The sequence below is a fragment of the Phalangium opilio genome, unplaced genomic scaffold, assembly GCF_054372755.1.
Source record: "Phalangium opilio isolate 3A_F unplaced genomic scaffold, DU_Popi_V2 ptg000217l_1, whole genome shotgun sequence".
Taxonomy (NCBI): domain Eukaryota; kingdom Metazoa; phylum Arthropoda; class Arachnida; order Opiliones; family Phalangiidae; genus Phalangium; species Phalangium opilio.
The window spans coordinates 5,877,501-5,897,489 of NW_028324218.1; the positions used below are offsets into that span (position 1 = coordinate 5,877,501).

The window sequence follows — 19,989 nt, forward strand, 5'->3', positions numbered from 1 at the left end:
AAGGGGGTCCGTCCGGGATTTTGACGCGCGCCCAGATTACTAGTTCTGTTCTCCATTCCTACTTCTAAAATTAAATCTATCCCTGGCATTACTAAGCCTTTGACAGCAGCGCCTCACCACGTCACCAGGCCTCCCTCGCTTTACCTCCTCGAATCTATGACCTCACTCACTCACTCACTTCAAATTCATTACAAGCCTTTCAGTTTGTCATGACCAGATATTAATTAAACAAACTTATGGAACATAACATATCTTATGAACTTATGGATGGTTAGGTTTCTTTGAAATCTCTCTTAAAACGCTCAAATTTGTTAAAGGATAAATATTATTCAACATTACATGATACAAATCAAGAGCCATTTTGAGTCCGTTAATAAGCACGTTGAAACTTGTAAGATACAATAGCTTTAGCCGTGATTTTTTTATATATGCGTCAGTAGTTAATTTAATACTTAAATTTAAAGTTAAACAATATGAAGAAATGATGAATACTGTGTTTGATAAGCAAAGAAACGATATGCAGGTATTAAAATTAATTATATTCAGATTAGGCCGGTTTAATTTAAAAAGAAAAACTGTCTTTCGTTTCGGAACATACTTAGACTATAGTTCAAAAATTATGCGCGTATAACCAACAAACTGAAGAAAAACTTCAGAGAGATATGGAAATCCGTCAAAATGAGTTATTTACCGCCGAAACGCAATTTAATAACGAACTTCAGAGAGCTGAAGAACAAGTAAAATAGAATTAATTAAAGGGAGGGTGAAGTAGAAAATCAAGTGATTTTTTTATCGATTCTTCTACTAATTATAAGACCAGTCTGCATAGTCAAACATTCAGGAAATACCAGCTCCGAATTATTTTAAAATTCAAATGAGGTTCAGATTTTAAGGGTAATTTTAAACAAGGACCTCCGACCAATCACGTAACGCTTTGCCTTTTTATTAACAAAATTCTCGTGGCACGCTCCGTGTCTCGCGCCACGATTGTCACGTCGCACGCAAATTTTATCCAATCTCGTGATAAATTTCATTCGACACGGAACGTGTCACGAGAATTTTGTTAATATAAGGGCAGGGCGTTACGCGATTGGTCGGAGGTCCTTCATTAAAATTATCCTTAAAATCTGAACCTAATTTGAAATTTAAAATCATTCGGAGCTGGTATTTCCTGAATGTTTCACTATGCAGACTGGTCTTATAATTATTAAAAGAATCGATAGAAAATCACTTGATTTTCTACTTCACCCTCCCTTTAAGACGTTAATTCGCGTAAAGTTAATTAAAACATTTTTTAGCTTCACAATATTAACGACGCTTTACAAGAAAAGATACTATGTGAGAAAAAACTATTATCGGAACGCGCTAATTTACAGGAACAAATACGCGCTTTAGAAACCGATAAAAAATCGGTTAAAACCGAATTAGATAAATTAAAATTAGTTGAGTCGGAAAATAAAGAACGCATTGAAAGTCTTGAATCGGCGCGTGAAGACTTGGAGGTACGTTTAGACATTCAGTTCAGTGAGCGCGTATAAGAAGGGGAGACAGACAGTAACAGACAGCCCAATATGTGTCTCACGCTCACCTACCGCGGCGCCAAGAAGTGATATCTAGTTTATTAGGGAGAAGGTATAAATTCGCGCCACATTTCCATGCAGCTTTATCTCCAGTCCAAACGTATAGTAGGTCCGGAGTTAATCCTCGCCGCCTCTAAATTACAACCAGCCATGTTCTCATTGGTACTTGAAAACTCGTGCACGTCAGCGCGACGCGAATGAGAAATAAAATTACAGTCATATTTTCCGACTGAGGAGAGGAGGGGAAATAGCCCGGGGCCTCCTTTTACGTCCCTCCTTGTATTTTGAAAGGGGGACTGCAGGCAGGACTATGGCCCGCGCGAATACTTAGGGAACTTATACCTTCTCCCTAATAAACTAGATATCACTTCTTGGCAGCGCACAGCCAGGCGTCACGTGATCCGTTTAGAACGAAATTCAAAACGGGTAAATACGAAAATGCGGTTAGGGGCGAATCGCATCGCACCAGAGATCTTGAAGGAGAGAGTAATGGAGTGGAAACCCCCATACCTTAAGCGTTGCCTTTGTACCCCCACCTAGGGCACCATAGTCCTCCCATCATCCCCAGCGGTTAGGTAGGGTCGTGCCGGACGAAATTGTAAAGGACGCTCCCTCTATCTCAAAAATAGAAGCTAGTTCTCATTCAAATAAAATGGCGCTACGCGGCAGCACTTAGCAATCGCCTACGGAAGGGTAGGGGCGTGCGCGAGGTACACTGGGAGAGATATGGTGCCGCAGGTCGCCCATCATCATTTCCAATCCATCTGACTCCCTTATCCCTGCAGAGATCAGCGCACGTCTTTAACTGTAGCGTCGGCCGTAAACCAACTTCTCTTATGTTTTTCCTCTCTGTTGCGCATGTGCTGAGCTCGGTACCGGTTTTTGAAGGGAGGGGGGGGGGGCTAACGCTGACGGAGAATTTGGTCTCTCCTCTTCTCCTTCTTATACGTTCTCACTGGTTTCTTATTTGGCGTGGCGTTAACGGGACGCGTAGATATTAAATTTGAAAACGGTTTTAGGACCAGAAATCTGAACTAGAAAATAAAATAACCGGGTTAGAAAAGGATTTGCGCGAAAGAGACGAAGACGCTTCAGTTTCCAAGCAAATGATTAATAAACTTCAAAATAAAGTTTACAATGACGGTAACGCGTTCCTAAAAGAACGCGAAAATCTTACTATCAAACTCGATAAAGAGGTATTGCGATGCGAAATGATGAATAAGGAGTATGATGAAATGCAAAGCGTCTTGAATGAAACCGTTCAACGATTGGAGATTAGTTTAAAGAATAATAGCGAAGCCGAAACTGAGATTGAAACTTTGAAAGAAAAAGAGTCGGAGTTAATTGATGTTCGAAAGCAATTAGAAGCCAAACTTGATGCTAATGATGTTGAACTTAAGGATTTGAAGGAAAAAAGTCTCGAAATAGAAACTAACTATCAAGTTTGTTTAATATTTTATTTTTTTTTTAATTTGTGGGGAATTTTGCAGTCTTGGAAAAGGGTTTGTTTTCACATTGGAAATACGAGTTTTCAATTCTAATTTCTACCCATTCTAAGATTGACAGTTTTAAAATAAGTCATGGTACTCTAATTAAGGGTAATGATGAATGCATTTTGATTACGCGGTTAGTTTTTTAAAATTTTTAATGGTTTATGAGTTAAGTCTCGAAAAGGAGACGAACTATCAAGTTTGCAGTCTTGGAAGGGTTTGTTTTCACATTGAAAATACGAGTTTTCAATGTTACCTTCTACCCATTCTAAGACTGCAATTTTTAAAATTGTTCATGGTACTCTAATTAAGGCTAATGATGAATGCATTTTGATTACGCGGTTAGTTTTTTTTTAAATTTTTAATGGTTTATGAGTTAAGTCTCGAAAAGGAGACGAACTATCAAGTTTGCAGTCTTGGAAGGGTTTGTTTTCACATTGAAAATACGAGTTTTCAATGTTAACTTCTACCCATTCTAAGACTGCAATTTTTAAAATTGTTCATGGTACTCTAATTAAGGCTAATGATGAATGCATTTTGATTACGCGGTTAGTTTTTTTTTAAATTTTTAATGGTTTATGAGTTAAGTCTCGAAAAGGCTATCAAGTTTGCAGTCTTGGAAGGGTTTGTTTTTACATTGAAAATACGAGTTTTCAATGTTAATTTCTACCCATTCTAAGACTGCAATTTTTAAAATTGTTCATGGTACTCTAATTAAGGCTAATGATGAATGCATTTTGATTACGCGGTTAGTTTTTTTTAAAATTTTTAATGGTTTATGAGTTAAGTCTCGAAAAGGAGACGAACTATCAAGTTTGCAGTCTTGGAAGGGTTTGTTTTCACATTGAAAATACGAGTTTTCAATGTTAATTTCTACCAATTCTAAGATTGCAATTGTTAAAATTAGTCTTGGTACTCTAATTAAGGCTAATGATGAATGCATTTTTATTACGCGGTTAGTTTTTTTTTTAATTTTTAATGGTTTATGAGTTAAGTCTCGAAAAGGAGACTATCAAGTTTGTTTTACAGTCTTGGAAGGGTTTGTTTTTACATTGAAAATACGAGTTTTCAATGTTAATTTCTACCCATTTTAAGTTTGCAATTTATAAAATTAGTCATGGTACTCTAATTAAAACTGATTATGAGTACATTTTTATTACGCAGTTAGTTTTTTAAAATTTTGAATGGTTTATGAGCTAAGTCTCGAAAAGGCTATCAAGTTTGCAGTCTTGGAAGGGTTTGTTTTTACATTGAAAATACGAGTTTTCCATGTTAATTTCTACCCATTCTAAGACTGCAATTTTTAGAATTAGTCATGGTACTCTAATTAAGGCTAATTATGAGTACATTTTTATTACGCAGTTAGTTTTTTTTTTTGAAATTTTGAATGGTTTATGAGCTAATTAAGTCTCGAAAATGAAACTAACTATAAAATGTTTTATCGTAAAAAATCCCGTTAATTTTAGGCAATTTTAGATCGCGGTTAAAATTAAATTAAATTTAATTGCACTTAGAATGAAATCGCGACTTTGAATAAAACAATCGCGACTTTGTCTGAAAATAACAAAGACATTCAAGAACAACTTAGCAAAGCGAAGAACGAGCTTTACAGCAAAGAAATCGAGTACAATAAACTCAACATTGAATTGAATCAAACCGTTGAAGAACATAAAAAGGAAGTTGAAAATATGAAAAATGGCATCAATAATCTTGAAGATAAAATATCAAACGTGACATTGAAATACGAAGAACTCTGTAAGGAGAAAGATGTCCTTGAGAAACAGTACAATGATATCAAAATCGAGTTGGAACAAGTTGTTAAGAAGAGCGAAGTTTTACAAAATGAAAACCAAGATTTGCAAGAGAAACTTGAAGTCGCTAACCAAGAAGTCACCACTCTCAAGTAAGAATTTTTTTATATATTTGCGTTAAATTACGCGGCGAAGTTGTCACTTTTTGTGCACTATGACGTAGCTAGGGAGCCCAGTTTTCGTGTATAGTTTTGCATCAAATTCATCCTTAAATTTAGTTGGCTCTTTTAAAATAGAGATCACATTTGAATAGATTTGACCAAAATTGCTTTCGGAGTTTGCTCAGAATTTTTTTAATTATATTATATCATTTAATTAAGTTCCTCTGAATTTTCAAAGTAAAATCCCCAATTTGTTCTTTTTTCTTGAGATTTTTCTACATAGTTTAAGCCATAATAGTATTGTATATGAGCATGCATTTTTAATCCTATATTTTCCTATAAAAACACGTGATTTTTTTCTCTTACAACATCCTATTTTTCCTATAAGGAATTTATATTTTTGGGTGGGCTCCCTTCCGTGATAGACTTAGCTAGCCCAATGTAGTGTCCTTTAGAGTTTTAAAACCCCCTTTATAGGGAAGAAATCGCGGAAATCGAGGAAGATCTGACAGAAAAGACCGAAAGTATCGAAAGTTTGCAGAGCGAGCTTGAAGCCGCTGTAAGTTTGAACAAGAATGCATACAGCTAATAGGATTCATTGTGTAGCCATTCATTTTAACTCAACGTATCTAGGCGGATTTTGTGTGAGGAGCTAACTAAACTAATCATAATATATGACTAATTTATAATATCTCTCGCTGTACGTTGAATAGGGCATGCCTAGTAACTCGCGTTGATACCAACCAATGAAACGATAGACGAAATCAGAATTATGAGACGTAACGCGATAGTAAGTTCTCAAGCCCGGCCCACGTGAGGCGATAGTAAGTTCTCAATCTCGACCCACGTGAAGCGATATTATGTTCTCAATCCCGGCCCGAAGACGCGATAGTATGTTCTCAATCCCCGCCCGAAGACGCGATAGTACGTTCTCGATCCCCGGCCCACGTGACGCGATAGTACGTTCTCGATCCCCGGCCCACGTGACGCGATAGTACGTTCTCGATCCCCGGCCCACGTGACGCGATAGTACGTTCTCGATCCCCGGCCCACGTGACGCGATAGTACGTTCTCGATCCCCGGCCCACGTTACGCGATAGTACGTTCTCAATCCCCGGCCCACGTGACGCGATAGTACGTTCTCGATCCCCGGCCCACGTGACGCGATAGTACGTTCTCGATCCCCGGCCCACGTGACGCGATAGTACGTTCTCGATCCTCGGCCCACGTGACGCGATAGTACGTTCTCGATCCCCGGCCCACGTGACGCGATAGTACGTTCTCGATCCCCGGCCCACGTGACGCGATAGTACGTTCTCGATCCCCGGCCCACGTGACGCGATAGTACGTTCTCGATCCCCGGCCCACGTGACGCGATAGTACGTTCTCGATCCCCGGCCCACGTGACGCGATAGTACGTTCTCGATCCTCGGCCCACGTGACGCGATAGTACGTTCTCGATCCCCGGCCCACGTGACGCGATAGTACGTTCTCGATCCCCGGCCCACGTGACGCGATAGTACGTTCTCGATCCCCGGCCCACGTGACGCGATAGTACGTTCTCGATCCCCGGCCCACGTGACGCGATAGTACGTTCTCGATCCCCGGCCCACGTGACGCGATAGTACGTTCTCGATCCCCGGCCCACGTGACGCGATAGTACGTTCTCGATCCCCGGCCCACGTGACGCGATAGTACGTTCTCGATCCCCGGCCCACGTGACGCGATAGTACGTTCTCGATCCCCGGCCCACGTGACGCGATAGTACGTTCTCGATCCCCGGCCCACGTGACGCGATAGTACGTTCTCGATCCCCGGCCCACGTGACGCGATAGTACGTTCTTGATCCTCGGCCCACGTGAGGCGATAGTACGTTCTCGATCCTCGGCCCACGTGAGGCGATAGTATGTTCTCAATCCCGGCCCACGTGACGCGAGAGTAAGTTCTCAAGCCCCGCCCACAAAACCAGCATAGATATTAGCATTTAACATATGATTCCTATTAGCTCTATTTATTCCTGATTTAAATTATAAAAGGGACAAGGGAAATATTTGAAATTTTGTATTCAATGAACTACAGAAATCAAACTTTCAAAGTAAAACCGCGAAAGACAAACAAACTGTGTCCAACTTGGACGCCAAAGTCAAATCCCTCAAAAATGAGATTCAACTTAAGTCCAAGTCGATAAAAGAATTGGAAAAGGAGTTGAAAACCTGTAAAGACAAACTAAACGGTCAAACTACCGATCAAGTTAAACTTCAAGACAATCTTGATAAAAATAACCAACTCCTGAAAGAAAAGGATAACGAGATACAGAAATTGACCTCTGAACTTCGAACCAATAACCATAAACTCGAGGAAGCCCTATTTAAAGCTCAAACTTATGTCAAGGAAAAAGAGGCCGCTAAAACTCTCTTTGATACTCAGTTGAAGGACATGATGAATTTGATGGAAAAAACGCAGAGAGATTTTCATACCGATATGGTGGCCAAGGAAAGTGAACTGCAAGAGTATAAGAAGCGTGTGAAAGACGTTGAGAAGATCAAGCGTCAAGACGAATTGAAAGACGCTGAGTTGAAAGACGTTAAACGAGAACGCGATGAACTTGAATCGGAAAATAAGAATTATAAGCGTGGACAGAAGAAATTGGAATGTAAATTGGATGAGCTTGAAAATGAAGTTCAAAAATTGAAGGTGAGTGGTTCTAATTATAAGCATATCGTACTAATCGGGTATAAATCGGTGGGTAGTCGGGTATAAATCGGTGGGTAGTCGGGGGTATAAATCGGTGGGTAGTCGGGGGTATAAATCGGTGGGTAGTCGGGGGTATAAATCGGTGGGTAGTCGGGGGTATAAATCGGTGGGTAGTTGGGGGTATAAATCGGTGGGTAGTCGGGGGTATAAATCGGTGGGTAGTCGGGGGTATAAATCGGTAGGTAGTTGGGGGTATAAATCGGTGGGTAGTCGGGGGTATAAATCGGTGGGTAGTCGGGGGTATAAATCGGTGGGTAGTCGGGTGTATAAATCGGTGGGTGATCGGGTGTATAAATCGGTGGGTGATCGGGTATAAATCGGTGCGTGATCGGGTATAAATCGGTGCGTGATCGGGTATAAATCGGTGGGTGGTCGGGTATAAATCGGTGGATTATCGGGTATAAATCGGTGGATTATCGGGTATAAATCGGTGGATTATCGGGTATAAATCGGTGGATTATCGGGTATAAATCGGTGGATTATCGGGTATAAATCGATGGATTATCGGGTATAAATCGATGGATTATCGGGTATAAATCGATGGATTATCGGGTATAAATCGATGGATTATCGGGTATAAATCGATGGATTATCGGGTATAAATCGGTGGATTATCGGGTATAAATCGATGGATTATCGGGTATAAATCGATGAATTATCGGGTATAAATCGATGGATTATCGGGTATAAATCGATGGATTATCGGGTATAAATCGATGGATTATCGGGTATAAATCGATGGATTATCGGGTATAAATCGGTGGATTATCGGGTATAAATCGGTGGATTATCGGGTATAAATCGGTGGATTATCGGGTATAAATCGATGGATTATCGGGTATAAATCGATGGGTTATCGGGTATATATTGGTGGATATCGGTTTCATTAAGTTAAATAGTCGGTTATAATCGGTATTAGTTCCAGTTAAACCTTAATACCGGTATCGACATCGCAAAGGTGTAAATTTTTAACTTACGCGTCATACACGTCATATATATTTACCTCCGTAGTATAATAACCAACAACAAGAAAAAAAATTGAAAGAGCAAGATGAGCTTATTAAAAAACAAGAAAAATCGTTAAAAGAGCAAGATGAGCTTATTAAAAAACAAGAAAAATCCTTAAAAGAACAAGAAGAGTCTATGAAAGAAAGGGAACGGGCTTTGAAAGCTCAAATCGTTAACAAAGATCGAACCAAAACTACTGGCCCTGTTTTTGACAAATCTCCCGTCTATGACGAAGTTACCACCGAGGACATCTTTAAACCTAAAATACCTTACAACTTATACGACAGTGACAGTTCGCCGACTATGACCCTCGAAGATTACCGCAAATTACAAGCCCAGCAGCAGAATAATAATCCATCCAAGCGTAAGTCCTTCGATAATGTACCTGCCGAACCCCCCAAGAAGGTAAGGGTTTTTTAATTTATTAACAACGCGAATTAGGCTTACTTTACTGAGACGGTGGCTTAATTTTAGGCCAATATATCTCAGCCAAGTCGTGGACCCATGGTTAGAATGTGTCCACCTAAAGATCTATCCCGTCCTAAACAAACTCAAACTAAACACAAATTTTTCACTAGTCGTAATAAAAGGTTGGGTGAAACCGATTAAAACTTAATTGTAATACCCGTTAAAAATTTTTACATTTCGTTACTAATACATATAACCATAACCATTTTACGTCTTTCTCTAACATTTTAAAATTAACATGTAAATGTTTAAAAAAAATTATCTTTTAACCATTTTAATTTTTTAATAACTTCATGTAAGTTACTAATTAATACACAGTATTTTATTTATAATTTAACACATTTAACATTTTAAAATTAAAATTAAAATGTAAAATACCACCTTTTATGTTTTATAAAAATTTATCTTTTAACCATTACTTCATGTAAGTTACCAATCTTAAAAGATTTAAAACATTTAACCATTTAATAATAACCTCATGTAACCAATAATATCGCAGTATTTTATTTTAATGTCAAATCTTAAAAGATTTAAAACATTTAACTTTGTATAATAACCTCATTTAATATCCCTGTATTATCCATTTTATTGTAATTACGTTTAAAGTTCCTAAAAATAAAAGTTTCCAAAAGAATTTTATTCTTCTCGATCTATTTAAACGCTAGAGATGAAGTTACCAAAGAGCCGCCAATCATATTCTATCTAGATTCAAATGGAATCTGATTGGTCAGCGGAGTTACTGGAAATTTAACCCAAGAGCCAATCAGATTCTGTCTAGATTGAAATGGAAGTTTATTGGTCAGCCGAGTTACTGGAAATTTAACTCAAGAGCCAATCAGATTCCGTCTAGATTTAAATGGACGTTGATTGGTCAGCAGAGTTACTGGAAATTTAACTCAAGAGCCAATCAGATTCCGTCTAGATTTAAATGGAAGTTTATTGGTCAGCCGAGTTACTGGAAATTTAACTCGAGAGCCAATCAGATTCTGTCTAGATTGAAATGGTGGTTGATTGGTCTGCCGAGTTACTGGAAATTGAACTCAAGAGCCAATCGGATTCTTTCTAGATCCAAATGGAAGCTGATTGGTCAGCGGAGTTACTGGATATTTAACTCAAGAACCAATCAGATTCTGTCTAGATTTAAATGGAAGTTTATTGGTCAGCGGAGTTACTGGAAATTTAACTCAAGAGCCAATCAGATTCTGTCTAGATTTAAATGGAAGCTGATTGGTCTGCCGAGTTACTGGAAATTTAACCCAAGAGCCAATCAGATTCTTTCTAGATTCAAATGAAAGCTGATTGGTCAGCCGAGTTACTGGAAACGTAACAAGAGCCAATTGGATTCTATCTAGATTCAAATGGACATTGATTGGTCAGCGGAGTTACTGGAAATTTAACTCAAGAACCAATCAGATTCTTTCTAGATCCAAATGGAAGTTGATTGGTCAGTCGAGTTACTAAAGAGCCAATCAGATTCTGTCTAGATTCAAATTGAAGTTGATTGTCAGCCTGAAGTATAAGTAATTGAACAAAATAAATAGAAAATATTTTTATTACGTTGATTTTAACGGTATTACAATGATAGAATTTTTCGCTTCTTTTAACCTCCACCATCTACCTAATCTATGTTCTTGACCAATTCCCGCTACTAAATGACCCCCCATTCTACTAAACTCTAAAACATTAACAAAACCAATAACCGGCAAGCTAAAAAGTTTCGTCAACGTCTTAAAACCTTCTCCACACTTCCATAAGATAATTTCTCCGTTATGAGAACCAGACGCGATCAAATCTGTATTAGGTAGAGTGGCAATTGCCGTTATCCAATAAGGATTAACGTCATCTTGCATCATCCCGTGAGCTTGTTGAACGGTAACCAATGGCTTCTTTTTAAGTAACCCCCATAAACTAATGGCCCCATTGTCTGATCCTGTGACGAAATGTTGTTCGTTAATCATCTTCACGATGTCAATTGACGATCCCGGAGTTCCTGTGAATATTAGTTGCGATTCTTCCGGTATTTTCCATAGTCTAACGCTGCTATCCCTTCCTCCACTCGTTATGGCACGATCTTTGATCATACTGTCCACGCTAGTGATGGCGTCTTGGTGTCCAAATAGGGTCTCTACGTATCCCATTTCATCAAGATTCCATACTTTAACGGAACGATCGGTTGAACCGCTGAATAGCTGATTAGTTCCTTTACGGAAAGCTAATGACGTCACGCCATCTCTGTGACCCGTGAAACATTTCACTTTCTTCATCGTTTCCGCTTCCCAAACGATGATATTTCTCTTAGTGTCTCCGGAAACGAGATATTTTCCATCTGTTGATAAAGCCAAGGATAAAACTTGACCAGAATGACCGTCTTCTTTACTATCTGGTTTTAAACCAGGTATGGTTTTTAACTTTTTGCCTTCTATGAAGTTCCATTTGACGATTGCCGAGTCTTTCGATGTTGAAAACATGTATTTTTCATCATTGGATATGACTAAACAAGTTATGGCGAGTTTATGGCCATTGAATCTTTTAAAACTCGCGGAATCAGGAGCTTCATACGTATCTGCAACAGTTTTTTGAAGTGTACCTGCTTTTTCTAAAACATCGTGACGTAAACGTTGGGTTATGACACCGGAATCTATTTCCTTATTTTCGTTAGACTGTTTTTCCTGTTCTTCTATTTCTGATAGGTATTTTTTTGCTAGTTTAAGGCGCTTTTCTTGCGCCGTTTCTTCCTCGCTTTCAGATGATTCATATGTTTTATTATCGATAATATCTTCCAAATCAGAATCACTCGAAATTTCCTCGTTATATTTTGCATTATTGCTGTTTATCTTCTTTGCAGGTTCTTTATTTTTGGTTATTTGTTTTTTATTACCTTTTTTCATCGCCTTACGTTTTAAAAGCTTTTGTTTTAACATTTTATGTTCCTACTAATTTATAATAATTACTCTCGGGATGAATAGGAAGTAATTAACGTTGAAAAACCGCCAACCATACTCGGCAGACGTACACGTGTTTCCTAAGCCTCGGCTGCCTAGCCGCAGTGCTGCCAGGCAAACAGTTCCCGCAATAAAAGTAAAATTTCCCGGTTTTAAAAACAAATTTCCCTTTTTGTGGGCGGCCATTTTTAAATATTTCCCGGCTCCCGCTATTTCAATTTTTCAAAATAACCGCGAAACCGTGATGATGGAGTGTGGTGGGAAGTTTGATGTGCAGCAAAAGGATTTTAACCCAGATTTAGGTAAATTTAAATGCAATTATAAATTAAATTAGGTTTAATTAAACTTAAACAGCTTCAGGACGATATCGTGCAACGAGATTATGGAATGAAATTATTAAACACTTGAAAGAGAATGTTGATGTAGGCAGGAAACGGCACTTGATTTGGATTTACGATGATGTATTTACTGGCGCTAACGCCGTTGATGTCGTTACAAATTTCCTTGAGAAAAATAAGAATAATTTCCCTAATGAAGTTACAAGAAATAACGCAATTAAGGTAAAATATCGGCTGTAATTTCATTGGATTACAGGCTGCTAACACTAACAGTGGTTCAATCTTATATCAGGTATGTCAAACTTTAATGGACCAATTTGTGTTCGTTCCCGCATCCAAAAGTCAATCTAGCCTTAAATTTGACGCGAATCACGTTGCATTCTATCGTTTTGTGACTTTTAACTCAGATTTAACCAAATCCACCAAAGAAAACATGTAAAAACATGATTATTTCGATATTTAACGGTGCCAGCGGAGTTTTGCACTCTATAGAGAGATTTCAGTTGGCTGCGCAGTACGTCACACCCTCCTAAGTCCTACCACGGTTTTGGCAGCCATATTGGTGGGTTTCAGCTTTCCTTATGCAATGAATCCACCAATATGGCGGTGTAAATTATCTCACATATCTTAGCTCCTCCCCCAAATGAAAGTTCTCTATAAGAGTGCTGTCAGTTGTGACGTCAGATCCAAGGTTAAACGTCACGAGTCTGCCTTTAGCAATGGGCGGCCATGACAGTTACCGTTTTTTCTTTATGGGAAAACAGCATGGGTGACGTCACACCGGCGCTTCTGACAGCACTCTATGTTAGTGCTTGCATCCCTAGAGCTAACGCAAGCTTCTGGTGGCGCCTTTTAATTAATTTATCCTTAATTATAAACCTAATTAATTATTGTTTTAGTTTCTTATCGCCTGTGAAACGTTTTGGAGAGTCCAAAGTGATGAAAAATCATTATAGTTCACGTTCCCCTGGTCCCTATCCTAATCCGTTTGACGTAAAACGTAAAAGTACTACCAAAGAACGGAGATCTTTAGATCCGAGTGCGCTAGTTCATGAAGAGTTCAGATCTCCCTTAATAACTGCGAATAACTTTGATAATAATCAAAATAGTAGCAGTTTCTCAAGATCACGGGGAGTTAGACGAAGGCATAGTTTCGTAACTGCGTTAAATGAGGATGGGAAGGTTAATCCTTGTCCCAAACCTGAAGCTTGTTCATCAAAAGTTCTAAATGTTCAACAAAAGGAAGTTCCTGTTAATGGGATGATCAATAGGAATAATTTCCTTGCGCATAGAAGTTTACGTCTATCTTTGCATAAATTGAAGCTCAAAGCAGTCAGGAATGATAATTTAGATAATGAAGCTGCAAAGAAATTTAACTCAAATGGAAATTATTTGTGTAAGTATTTTTTTATTTTATTTTCGGGGTTTTTTTTTTAATTTTATTTTCGGGTTTTTTTTTTAAATTTTATTTTCGGGTTTTTTTTTTTAAATTTTATTTTCGGGTTTTTTTTTTAATTTTATTTTCGGGTTTTTTTTTTAATTTTATTTTCGGGTTTTTTTTTTTAATTTTATTTTCGGGGTTTTTTTTTTTATTTTATTTTCGGGTTTTTTTTATTTAATTTTCGGGGTTTTTTTTATTTAATTTTCGGGGGTTTTTTTTTATTTAATTTTCGGGGTTTTTTTTATTTAATTTTCGGGTTTTTTTTTATTTAATTTTCGGGTTTTTTTTTTATTTAATTTTCGGGTTTTTTTTTTTTAATTTTATTTTCGGGTTTTTTTTTATTTTATTTTCAGGGTTTTTTTTATTTTATTTTCGGGGTTTTTTTTTTATTTTATTTTCGGGTTTTTTTTTGGTTTAATTGGTGTTAGATTTAATTGCAATTAAGCGAAATTTAAATATTTATAATGTTGGGAACGGGAACGGGATATTTATAACGTCTACCAGAGGGCGCCATTGCTTTGGATTGGAATATTTGTCCATTTCCTGGGAAACCGCCAATTGGGCGGTTTCGAAAGTTTATTCGCTACTATGTAGTGCGTTGACTTGGAATTTCCCTTAAAATACGTGGAATTTGGGGTTTAACCTTGTAATTTTGGACTATGGGAATTCTGAATTTGTTCCGAATTTTTGGAAATAATTCCGGGTGGATATTTTTTAAATATTTGGGCTGGCGGTGAGATTCGGTTTGGCGAGAAATCGTTTGTATGGTATCCTTTATTATAGCCATAATTCGCGCCTTTTTCTTAACCTAAAAGCGCGCGGTTTATTTTTCTCTCCTTACACTTAAGCCTTGGCGAATTTATATAGTTAAATTATTCACATTATCTAAGCTAATTATTAATTAAGCTCGCCTTGTTGGAACTTATTACTCATATTTTAAAGCTTAAAGTGAGTTGGGCTAGAAAACGGGGCAAACCGACCCCCATTGAGCACGAAAAGCAAAGGCTGCGAAGCTAAGCCTAACTAAGAAAATCCTATCCTAAGCCTAACACGCTATGAATACTATATAGGCTTAAAGGGATAGGATCAACGTTTTCCGACTAGTACAAGATGAGGGCAGTTTTAGGTAAAAACATGTGCCTAAAATTATGTGTGCCAAAAAAAAAATCGAATTAAAACGTTTAAAATTAAGAAAAGTACGTTAGATATTTTGAAATTCAAACTAGCCGCGAAATACTGCCCAACTTGTTTTTCACACTATGACGTTGTAAATGTCTCTTGATTCATTGGTTGTTTGGAAATAGGAGAATGTAGGGGAACTCAAGTTGAGGATAGTAGGTTTTTTTTTCCGTCGTCTGCTACAGGAGCCAAATAGAAAATGTCATCGTCGACGTCGAGTCGTAGCTCGGAATCCGAAATATCAGACGGGCCTGACTCTGTAGTAGAATCCGATAGTTTAGACTCGGTTGAATCTTTCGAAATTCGTGAGTCAAGTGAGGAAAATTCAAATTCGGATAATTCGTTACTTGGTAGACTATGAAATGACAGAGATTTGTCCGAGTCTGTATTGGTACAGTCAAAAACAACGCACTTTCTACGACATTTTGGCAAAGGCTTAGTTTCCATGATCGATTTTTTTATTCTAAGTGGCCCTAAATTCAAGCTTTTAAGATTTATTTTTCAAATTAAATGTGCTAAACCACTTACTTAAACGATTTAATTGCTATGAAACTATTTAGCTTCTTTCACGCCTCTCAAAACACGTAAATCGAAATAAAAGTTAAGGCCAAGTTTATTTGTGATCCACAAGTGAAATAGTATGAAAACTACTGTTAGTCGTAAAGCTACCATATCTTCAAATAAGAGGAGCGTATGGAGGGGTGGGTAGATGTTTCAACCGTGCTTTTGGCCAAACGACGCAGGAGGGGGTAGTGATCGGAGCAGTCCCAAAAAACAATACTTTTAAAAATTAATTAAAAATAGTTAAGTTATTAAAAGTATCAATATATATATATATTTGAAAACGTAATTTTAGGTTCTATCTGATTTTAAAATATGAAATCTTTTCATTAGTAGCCAAAACATCGATTCTATCCCTTTAAGTTTTCCATCTTATCCCGGCAAACTAAATAAAAATATCCCTTGTAGAACGAAATTTAAACTACCCTTAAACTTTTACTATAAAAATTGCCGCGTTAGTTTAGTAAGTTAGCAGCTAAGCCTTGGCTCACTTTATTTCAGCCAATCCTATCCTAAGCCTAACACACTATGAATACTATAAAGGGCTTAAGTTTTCCATCTTATCCCCGCAAACTAAATAAATATATCCCTTGCACAACGAAATTTAAGCTAACTTTTAACTTTTACTATAAAAATTGTCGCGTTAGTTGTAAGTTAGCAGCTAAGCCTTGGCTCGCTTTATTTCAGCCTGTAACGATTCCGTCCACGAACTCGCCTTGAGTTACCTTCTAACTCTAGTCGATATACCCTTTATTGAATCAATATTAAACATTCCATCGGACATGCCGGCAGTTAGACCTTCAACAACCAATGACAATCCAACATTAAACCCGGCACCCGAATTAGCGGTGCTAAAATGTAACCCTTCTTTGGATGTCATGCGAATACCTTGGGTTTCCGCGGCTGTGGCTTGCATTGGCTACATTCCCGATGGATTAGAATCCTTATGGTCCGTGCAGGCCTGCAAGTTAAAGTGTTATCGAGCTGTGGCAACGTACCACTTGAGTTTCTTGTCTTCCATTTTACCCGAGGACTTTCTACCCATTTATTTGTGCGTTATTGAAGGGTTACGTAAAGCTAAAGTGAATAACGCCTTGAAAGTTATTACGCTGCTCATTATACTGTTGCCGGTTAAACGCAGAGGACAGTTGGAGAAATTGATAAGGTTTTTGAAGATGGTTTCTGAGGACTTGTTTGCCATTGTGGACAAAAGGGTAAGCGTCAATGTTTGCTTTCAGCACAAATTTACTATAGTTTTAGATTAGAAAAGGCTTATTGCTAAAAATTTATGGAATAGAGGCCTAGCTTAAAATTTTAGCAAAGGCATAAGATTTGTAGGCCTATTTTCGAATTTAGGCAAAGGCTTAACATTTGTAGGCCTATTTTCAAATTTTAGCAAAGGCTTAAGATTTGTAGGCCTATTTTCAAATTTACGCAAAGGCTTAACATTTGTTGCCCACTTTCAAGTTTATGCAAAGGCTTAACATTTGTAGGCCTCTTTTAAGTTTACCTTAAGGTTAAGGCTTAACATTTGTAGGCCTCTTTTAAGTTTACCTTAAGGTTAAGGCTTAAAATTTGTAGGCCTCTTTTAAGTTTACCTTAAGGTTAAGGCATGGATGAAGAATGCGCGTGAGGAAATTTGTTTTCACTCTACAGGATAGGCAACTCCCTATCTCGGGCGACAGAATATTCTGTATACACTCTGTTACAACATCGGTTGTCAGCACGCGTAAAGATAGGTCTCGATGTAATCTAGCCTTCGCGTGCTGACAAGAGACAAAAAACTTCAGGATATTTTAAACGATTTTAAATCCTGAAGATCCTGAAGTTTTTTGTCTCTTGTCAGCACGCGAAGGCTAGATTACATAGAGACCTAGCTTTACGCGTGCTGACAACCGATGTTGTAACAGAGTGTATACAGAATATTCTGTCGTTCGAGATAGGGAGTTGCCGATCCTATAGCGTGAAAACAAATTTCCGCACGCGCATTCTTTATCCATGGTTAAGGCTTAACATTTGTAGGCCAGTTTCAAATTTACTCAAAACTAGGCTTAGCATCTGTAGGCCAGTTTCAAATTTCCCCAAAGTTAGGCTAACCATTTGTAGGCCAGTTTCAAATTTCCCCAAAGTTAGGCTAACCATTTGTAGGCCAGATTCAAATTAACGCAAAACTAGGCTTAACATTTGTAGGCCTGTTTCAAATTACCTCGAAGCTAGGCTTAGCATTTTAGACCATTTTCATATTTCCGCAAAGGCTTAACATTTTAGGCCTAGTTTCGAATTCTCGCAAAGGCTTAACACTTTATTTTTCTCATACCACAAGTTGAACAATCGAGAATGCGTTGTTCGTGACTTCAGTAGCGTTATACTATGTCATCCAGTTGTCGGTGCTGAACAGAGTGGTGAATTTTTAGACTTCCTACTTGCCCGTGCCCCCAGTATCTTCAACTCCGTCCACCTAGCGTTGAATCAAAGTTCAATAGGTAGAATATGAGCAGCCCCTAATTAATTAATTAATTATTTACTTAATTATAAGCCTATCAATTAAAAGGCGAACTACTGTCACTATGGAATACTCGATTCTGCCATCCTGTTCGAAATACGGAATCAGAAAGAAAAATCTTCACCTCCAAGAATTTAGTGCTCCTTGCGAATATGGTGAGAGATAGCCAAATGATGACGTCAAAAGAGAAAAAACAATTTCTAAAGAAGTTCCAGAAAGTTTATCCCGAACTTTGCGTGTGAAATGGAAGTCCAACTTAAGGTAGGTTAGTTTAGGCTTAACCGAGGCTTAACCATTTGAGTTTAACTAACAAGCACAGAAAGCACAAACGTATTGAAAAATCGCACAGTATTTAAGTTAACTGCAACGAATATTACACAATAGTGAGGTTTTTTAATTACTTAATTTAAATATTTAGTGGAGGTACAAACAATTTGTGAACGGTCATTCTACTTAATGTCACAATTGAGCTTTTTTTTACTTAATTTAAATTAATATTTTAATCAAATATTAATGTTGTGACAAATTGCACAAACAATTTGTGAAATGGGCATGTCATAATAACTTGGCTCAGTATTGTAACACATTCCATTTGTTTGTAAACATTTAAATAAATATTTTTGATATTTTGAAAAAAAACAAGTCGGGAAAACCAAAATATTACCTCTCCGTGTCGAGAAGATTATATAACCTTAAGTATCCAATGAAAACGTCGACCTTTTGCCCTCATCCTTTCCCGCGCTTTGCGCTTCCGCATTTCATCCTTACTCTCAACATTATCTTCCTCCATTTTACATATAAAAATCAAATACTCACAAAAAGAAGTGGCAAAAACCTGCTGGCTCTTTACAACCACTTAATTTGACTTAATATCCAATTTCCAACAACAATAATATACCGGTAGTTTAATTGACAACCTACTAGCATCGAAATTCTCATAAGGAATGGCTCCCGCGGATAAAAAACGGCAATTTTCAACTAGGTGGGCGTTATCTCATAAGATTTGAAAAATATCATTTGTCTTTTTTACCAATGCCTAACCGTTTGGATTTTTTAAAGCAGTCTTAGCACCAAAAAATATTTTTGAATGAGGATAAAAAAGGTCTGTCCTCTCGTAATTTTTTAAGCTTTTATCATGATTACTCTATACAACAGTAACAAGGAGTATAAACGCATTAGTGGAAGCAGTATTTTTTTCCCAAAACAATCTCGCTTATGTTTATGCAATGAATGAAATATATCACAATGCACGGGCCTTGATAGATATAGGAGGCAATGAAGGAAATATATCGCATGCACGGGCCTTGGTAGATATAGGAGGCAATGATAATCTCTCTCTTTGCACGAGAGGTTTATCTTTAATATTTAAATAAATATAATTATTTTTAATTATTTTAATCTTCAATAATTAACATTAATAATAGTTAAATCGTTTAAAATAAAGTTATACTTATTATCTTCTCAAACTTTGCTAATATTGACGTTTAAAGTGAAGGGTACCCCTCTTGCCCGCTTTCTTCAAATTTTGGGGTATATATGCGATTCGTTTCCATTATAATAGTGAGGAAAAACCGCAAATGCGAAAACCTTTGGTAGCGATCCTACCTTAGGGAGGCTAGACGTTTCTCGTAACCCTAGCTGATCGCCGCGTATATCCTAAAACCAAACGATGATAATGGAGTAGAAGCCAATGATACAGATTGGTGTCTATGTGGAATAGACGGAAGACCAGTGGATGGTGGTGTTAGAAGGCAGTGTAAGTGCAGACGGGTGTCAATGTGGGATTGACAAAGAACAGAAGATGGTGGTGATT

At 37.6% G+C, this 19,989-nt stretch overlaps 3 protein-coding genes and 1 long non-coding RNA gene across 6 annotated transcripts in view; 2 read left to right on the forward strand and 2 right to left on the reverse strand.

Moving 5' to 3' along the window:
• The window catches only part of LOC149615907 (uncharacterized), a 14,044-nt gene extending 4,110 nt beyond the window's left edge, over positions 1–9,934 (forward strand). For both annotated transcript variants that reach the window (XM_089857344.1, XM_089857345.1), the window contains 10 exons: positions 318–391; positions 465–523; positions 603–737; positions 1,299–1,502; positions 2,600–3,022; positions 4,585–4,973; positions 5,460–5,541; positions 7,062–7,676; positions 8,748–9,149; positions 9,219–9,934. In XM_089857344.1, coding sequence (XP_089713470.1) covers positions 318–391; positions 465–523; positions 603–737; positions 1,299–1,502; positions 2,600–3,022; positions 4,585–4,973; positions 5,460–5,541; positions 7,062–7,676; positions 8,748–9,149; positions 9,219–9,353 — 2,518 coding nt within the window. In that variant the 3' untranslated portion in view covers positions 9,354–9,934. The remainder of the gene's footprint in view (positions 1–317; positions 392–464; positions 524–602; positions 738–1,298; positions 1,503–2,599; positions 3,023–4,584; positions 4,974–5,459; positions 5,542–7,061; positions 7,677–8,747; positions 9,150–9,218) is intronic.
• Positions 9,935–10,746: 812 nt separating this feature from the next.
• U3-55K (U3 small nuclear riboprotein factor 55K) lies at positions 10,747–12,269 on the reverse strand. Its single transcript, XM_089857368.1, has one exon. The coding sequence runs from the start codon at positions 12,131–12,133 to the stop codon at positions 10,766–10,768; it is 1,368 nt and encodes a 455-aa protein (XP_089713494.1). The 5' UTR covers positions 12,134–12,269; the 3' UTR covers positions 10,747–10,765.
• Positions 12,270–12,321: 52 nt separating this feature from the next.
• On the forward strand, positions 12,322–18,818 carry LOC149615909 (DEP domain-containing protein 7-like). Of its 2 annotated transcripts, none has more exons than XM_089857361.1 (7): positions 12,322–12,456; positions 12,509–12,714; positions 12,785–12,927; positions 13,392–13,888; positions 16,361–16,887; positions 17,997–18,156; positions 18,225–18,818. In XM_089857361.1, the coding sequence occupies exons 1-7, from the start codon at positions 12,399–12,401 to the stop codon at positions 18,416–18,418; spliced, it is 1,785 nt and encodes a 594-aa protein (XP_089713487.1). In that variant the 5' UTR covers positions 12,322–12,398; the 3' UTR covers positions 18,419–18,818. The 2 variants fall into 2 exon arrangements, with proteins under 2 accessions (XP_089713487.1, XP_089713488.1); XM_089857362.1 differs by having other exon boundaries at positions 12,378–12,456; positions 12,515–12,714.
• LOC149615910 (uncharacterized) lies at positions 12,605–16,224 on the reverse strand. Its single transcript, XR_016376064.1, has 2 exons — positions 15,641–16,224; positions 12,605–15,585 (listed from the first exon to the last, which is right to left on the reverse strand). It is a non-coding gene; the product is annotated as an uncharacterized LOC149615910 (long non-coding RNA).
• Positions 18,819–19,989: the final 1,171 nt, after the last annotated feature.

What these genes read in the sequence shown, in the direction of transcription:
- LOC149615909 (XM_089857361.1), top strand. Translation starts at nt 12,399, where the DNA reads ATGATGGAGTGTGGTGGGAAGTTTGATGTGCAGCAAAAGGATTTTAAC. An exon ending in GGATTTTAACCCAGATTTAG is followed by an intron (nt 12,457 to 12,508) that starts GTAAATTTAAAT and finishes AAACTTAAACAG; the next exon opens with CTTCAGGACGATATCGTGCA. An exon ending in CTCAAATGGAAATTATTTGT is followed by an intron (nt 13,889 to 16,360) that starts GTAAGTATTTTT and finishes GCTTTATTTCAG; the next exon opens with CCTGTAACGATTCCGTCCAC.
- U3-55K (XM_089857368.1), bottom strand. Translation starts at nt 12,133, where the DNA reads ATGTTAAAACAAAAGCTTTTAAAACGTAAGGCGATGAAAAAAGGTAAT.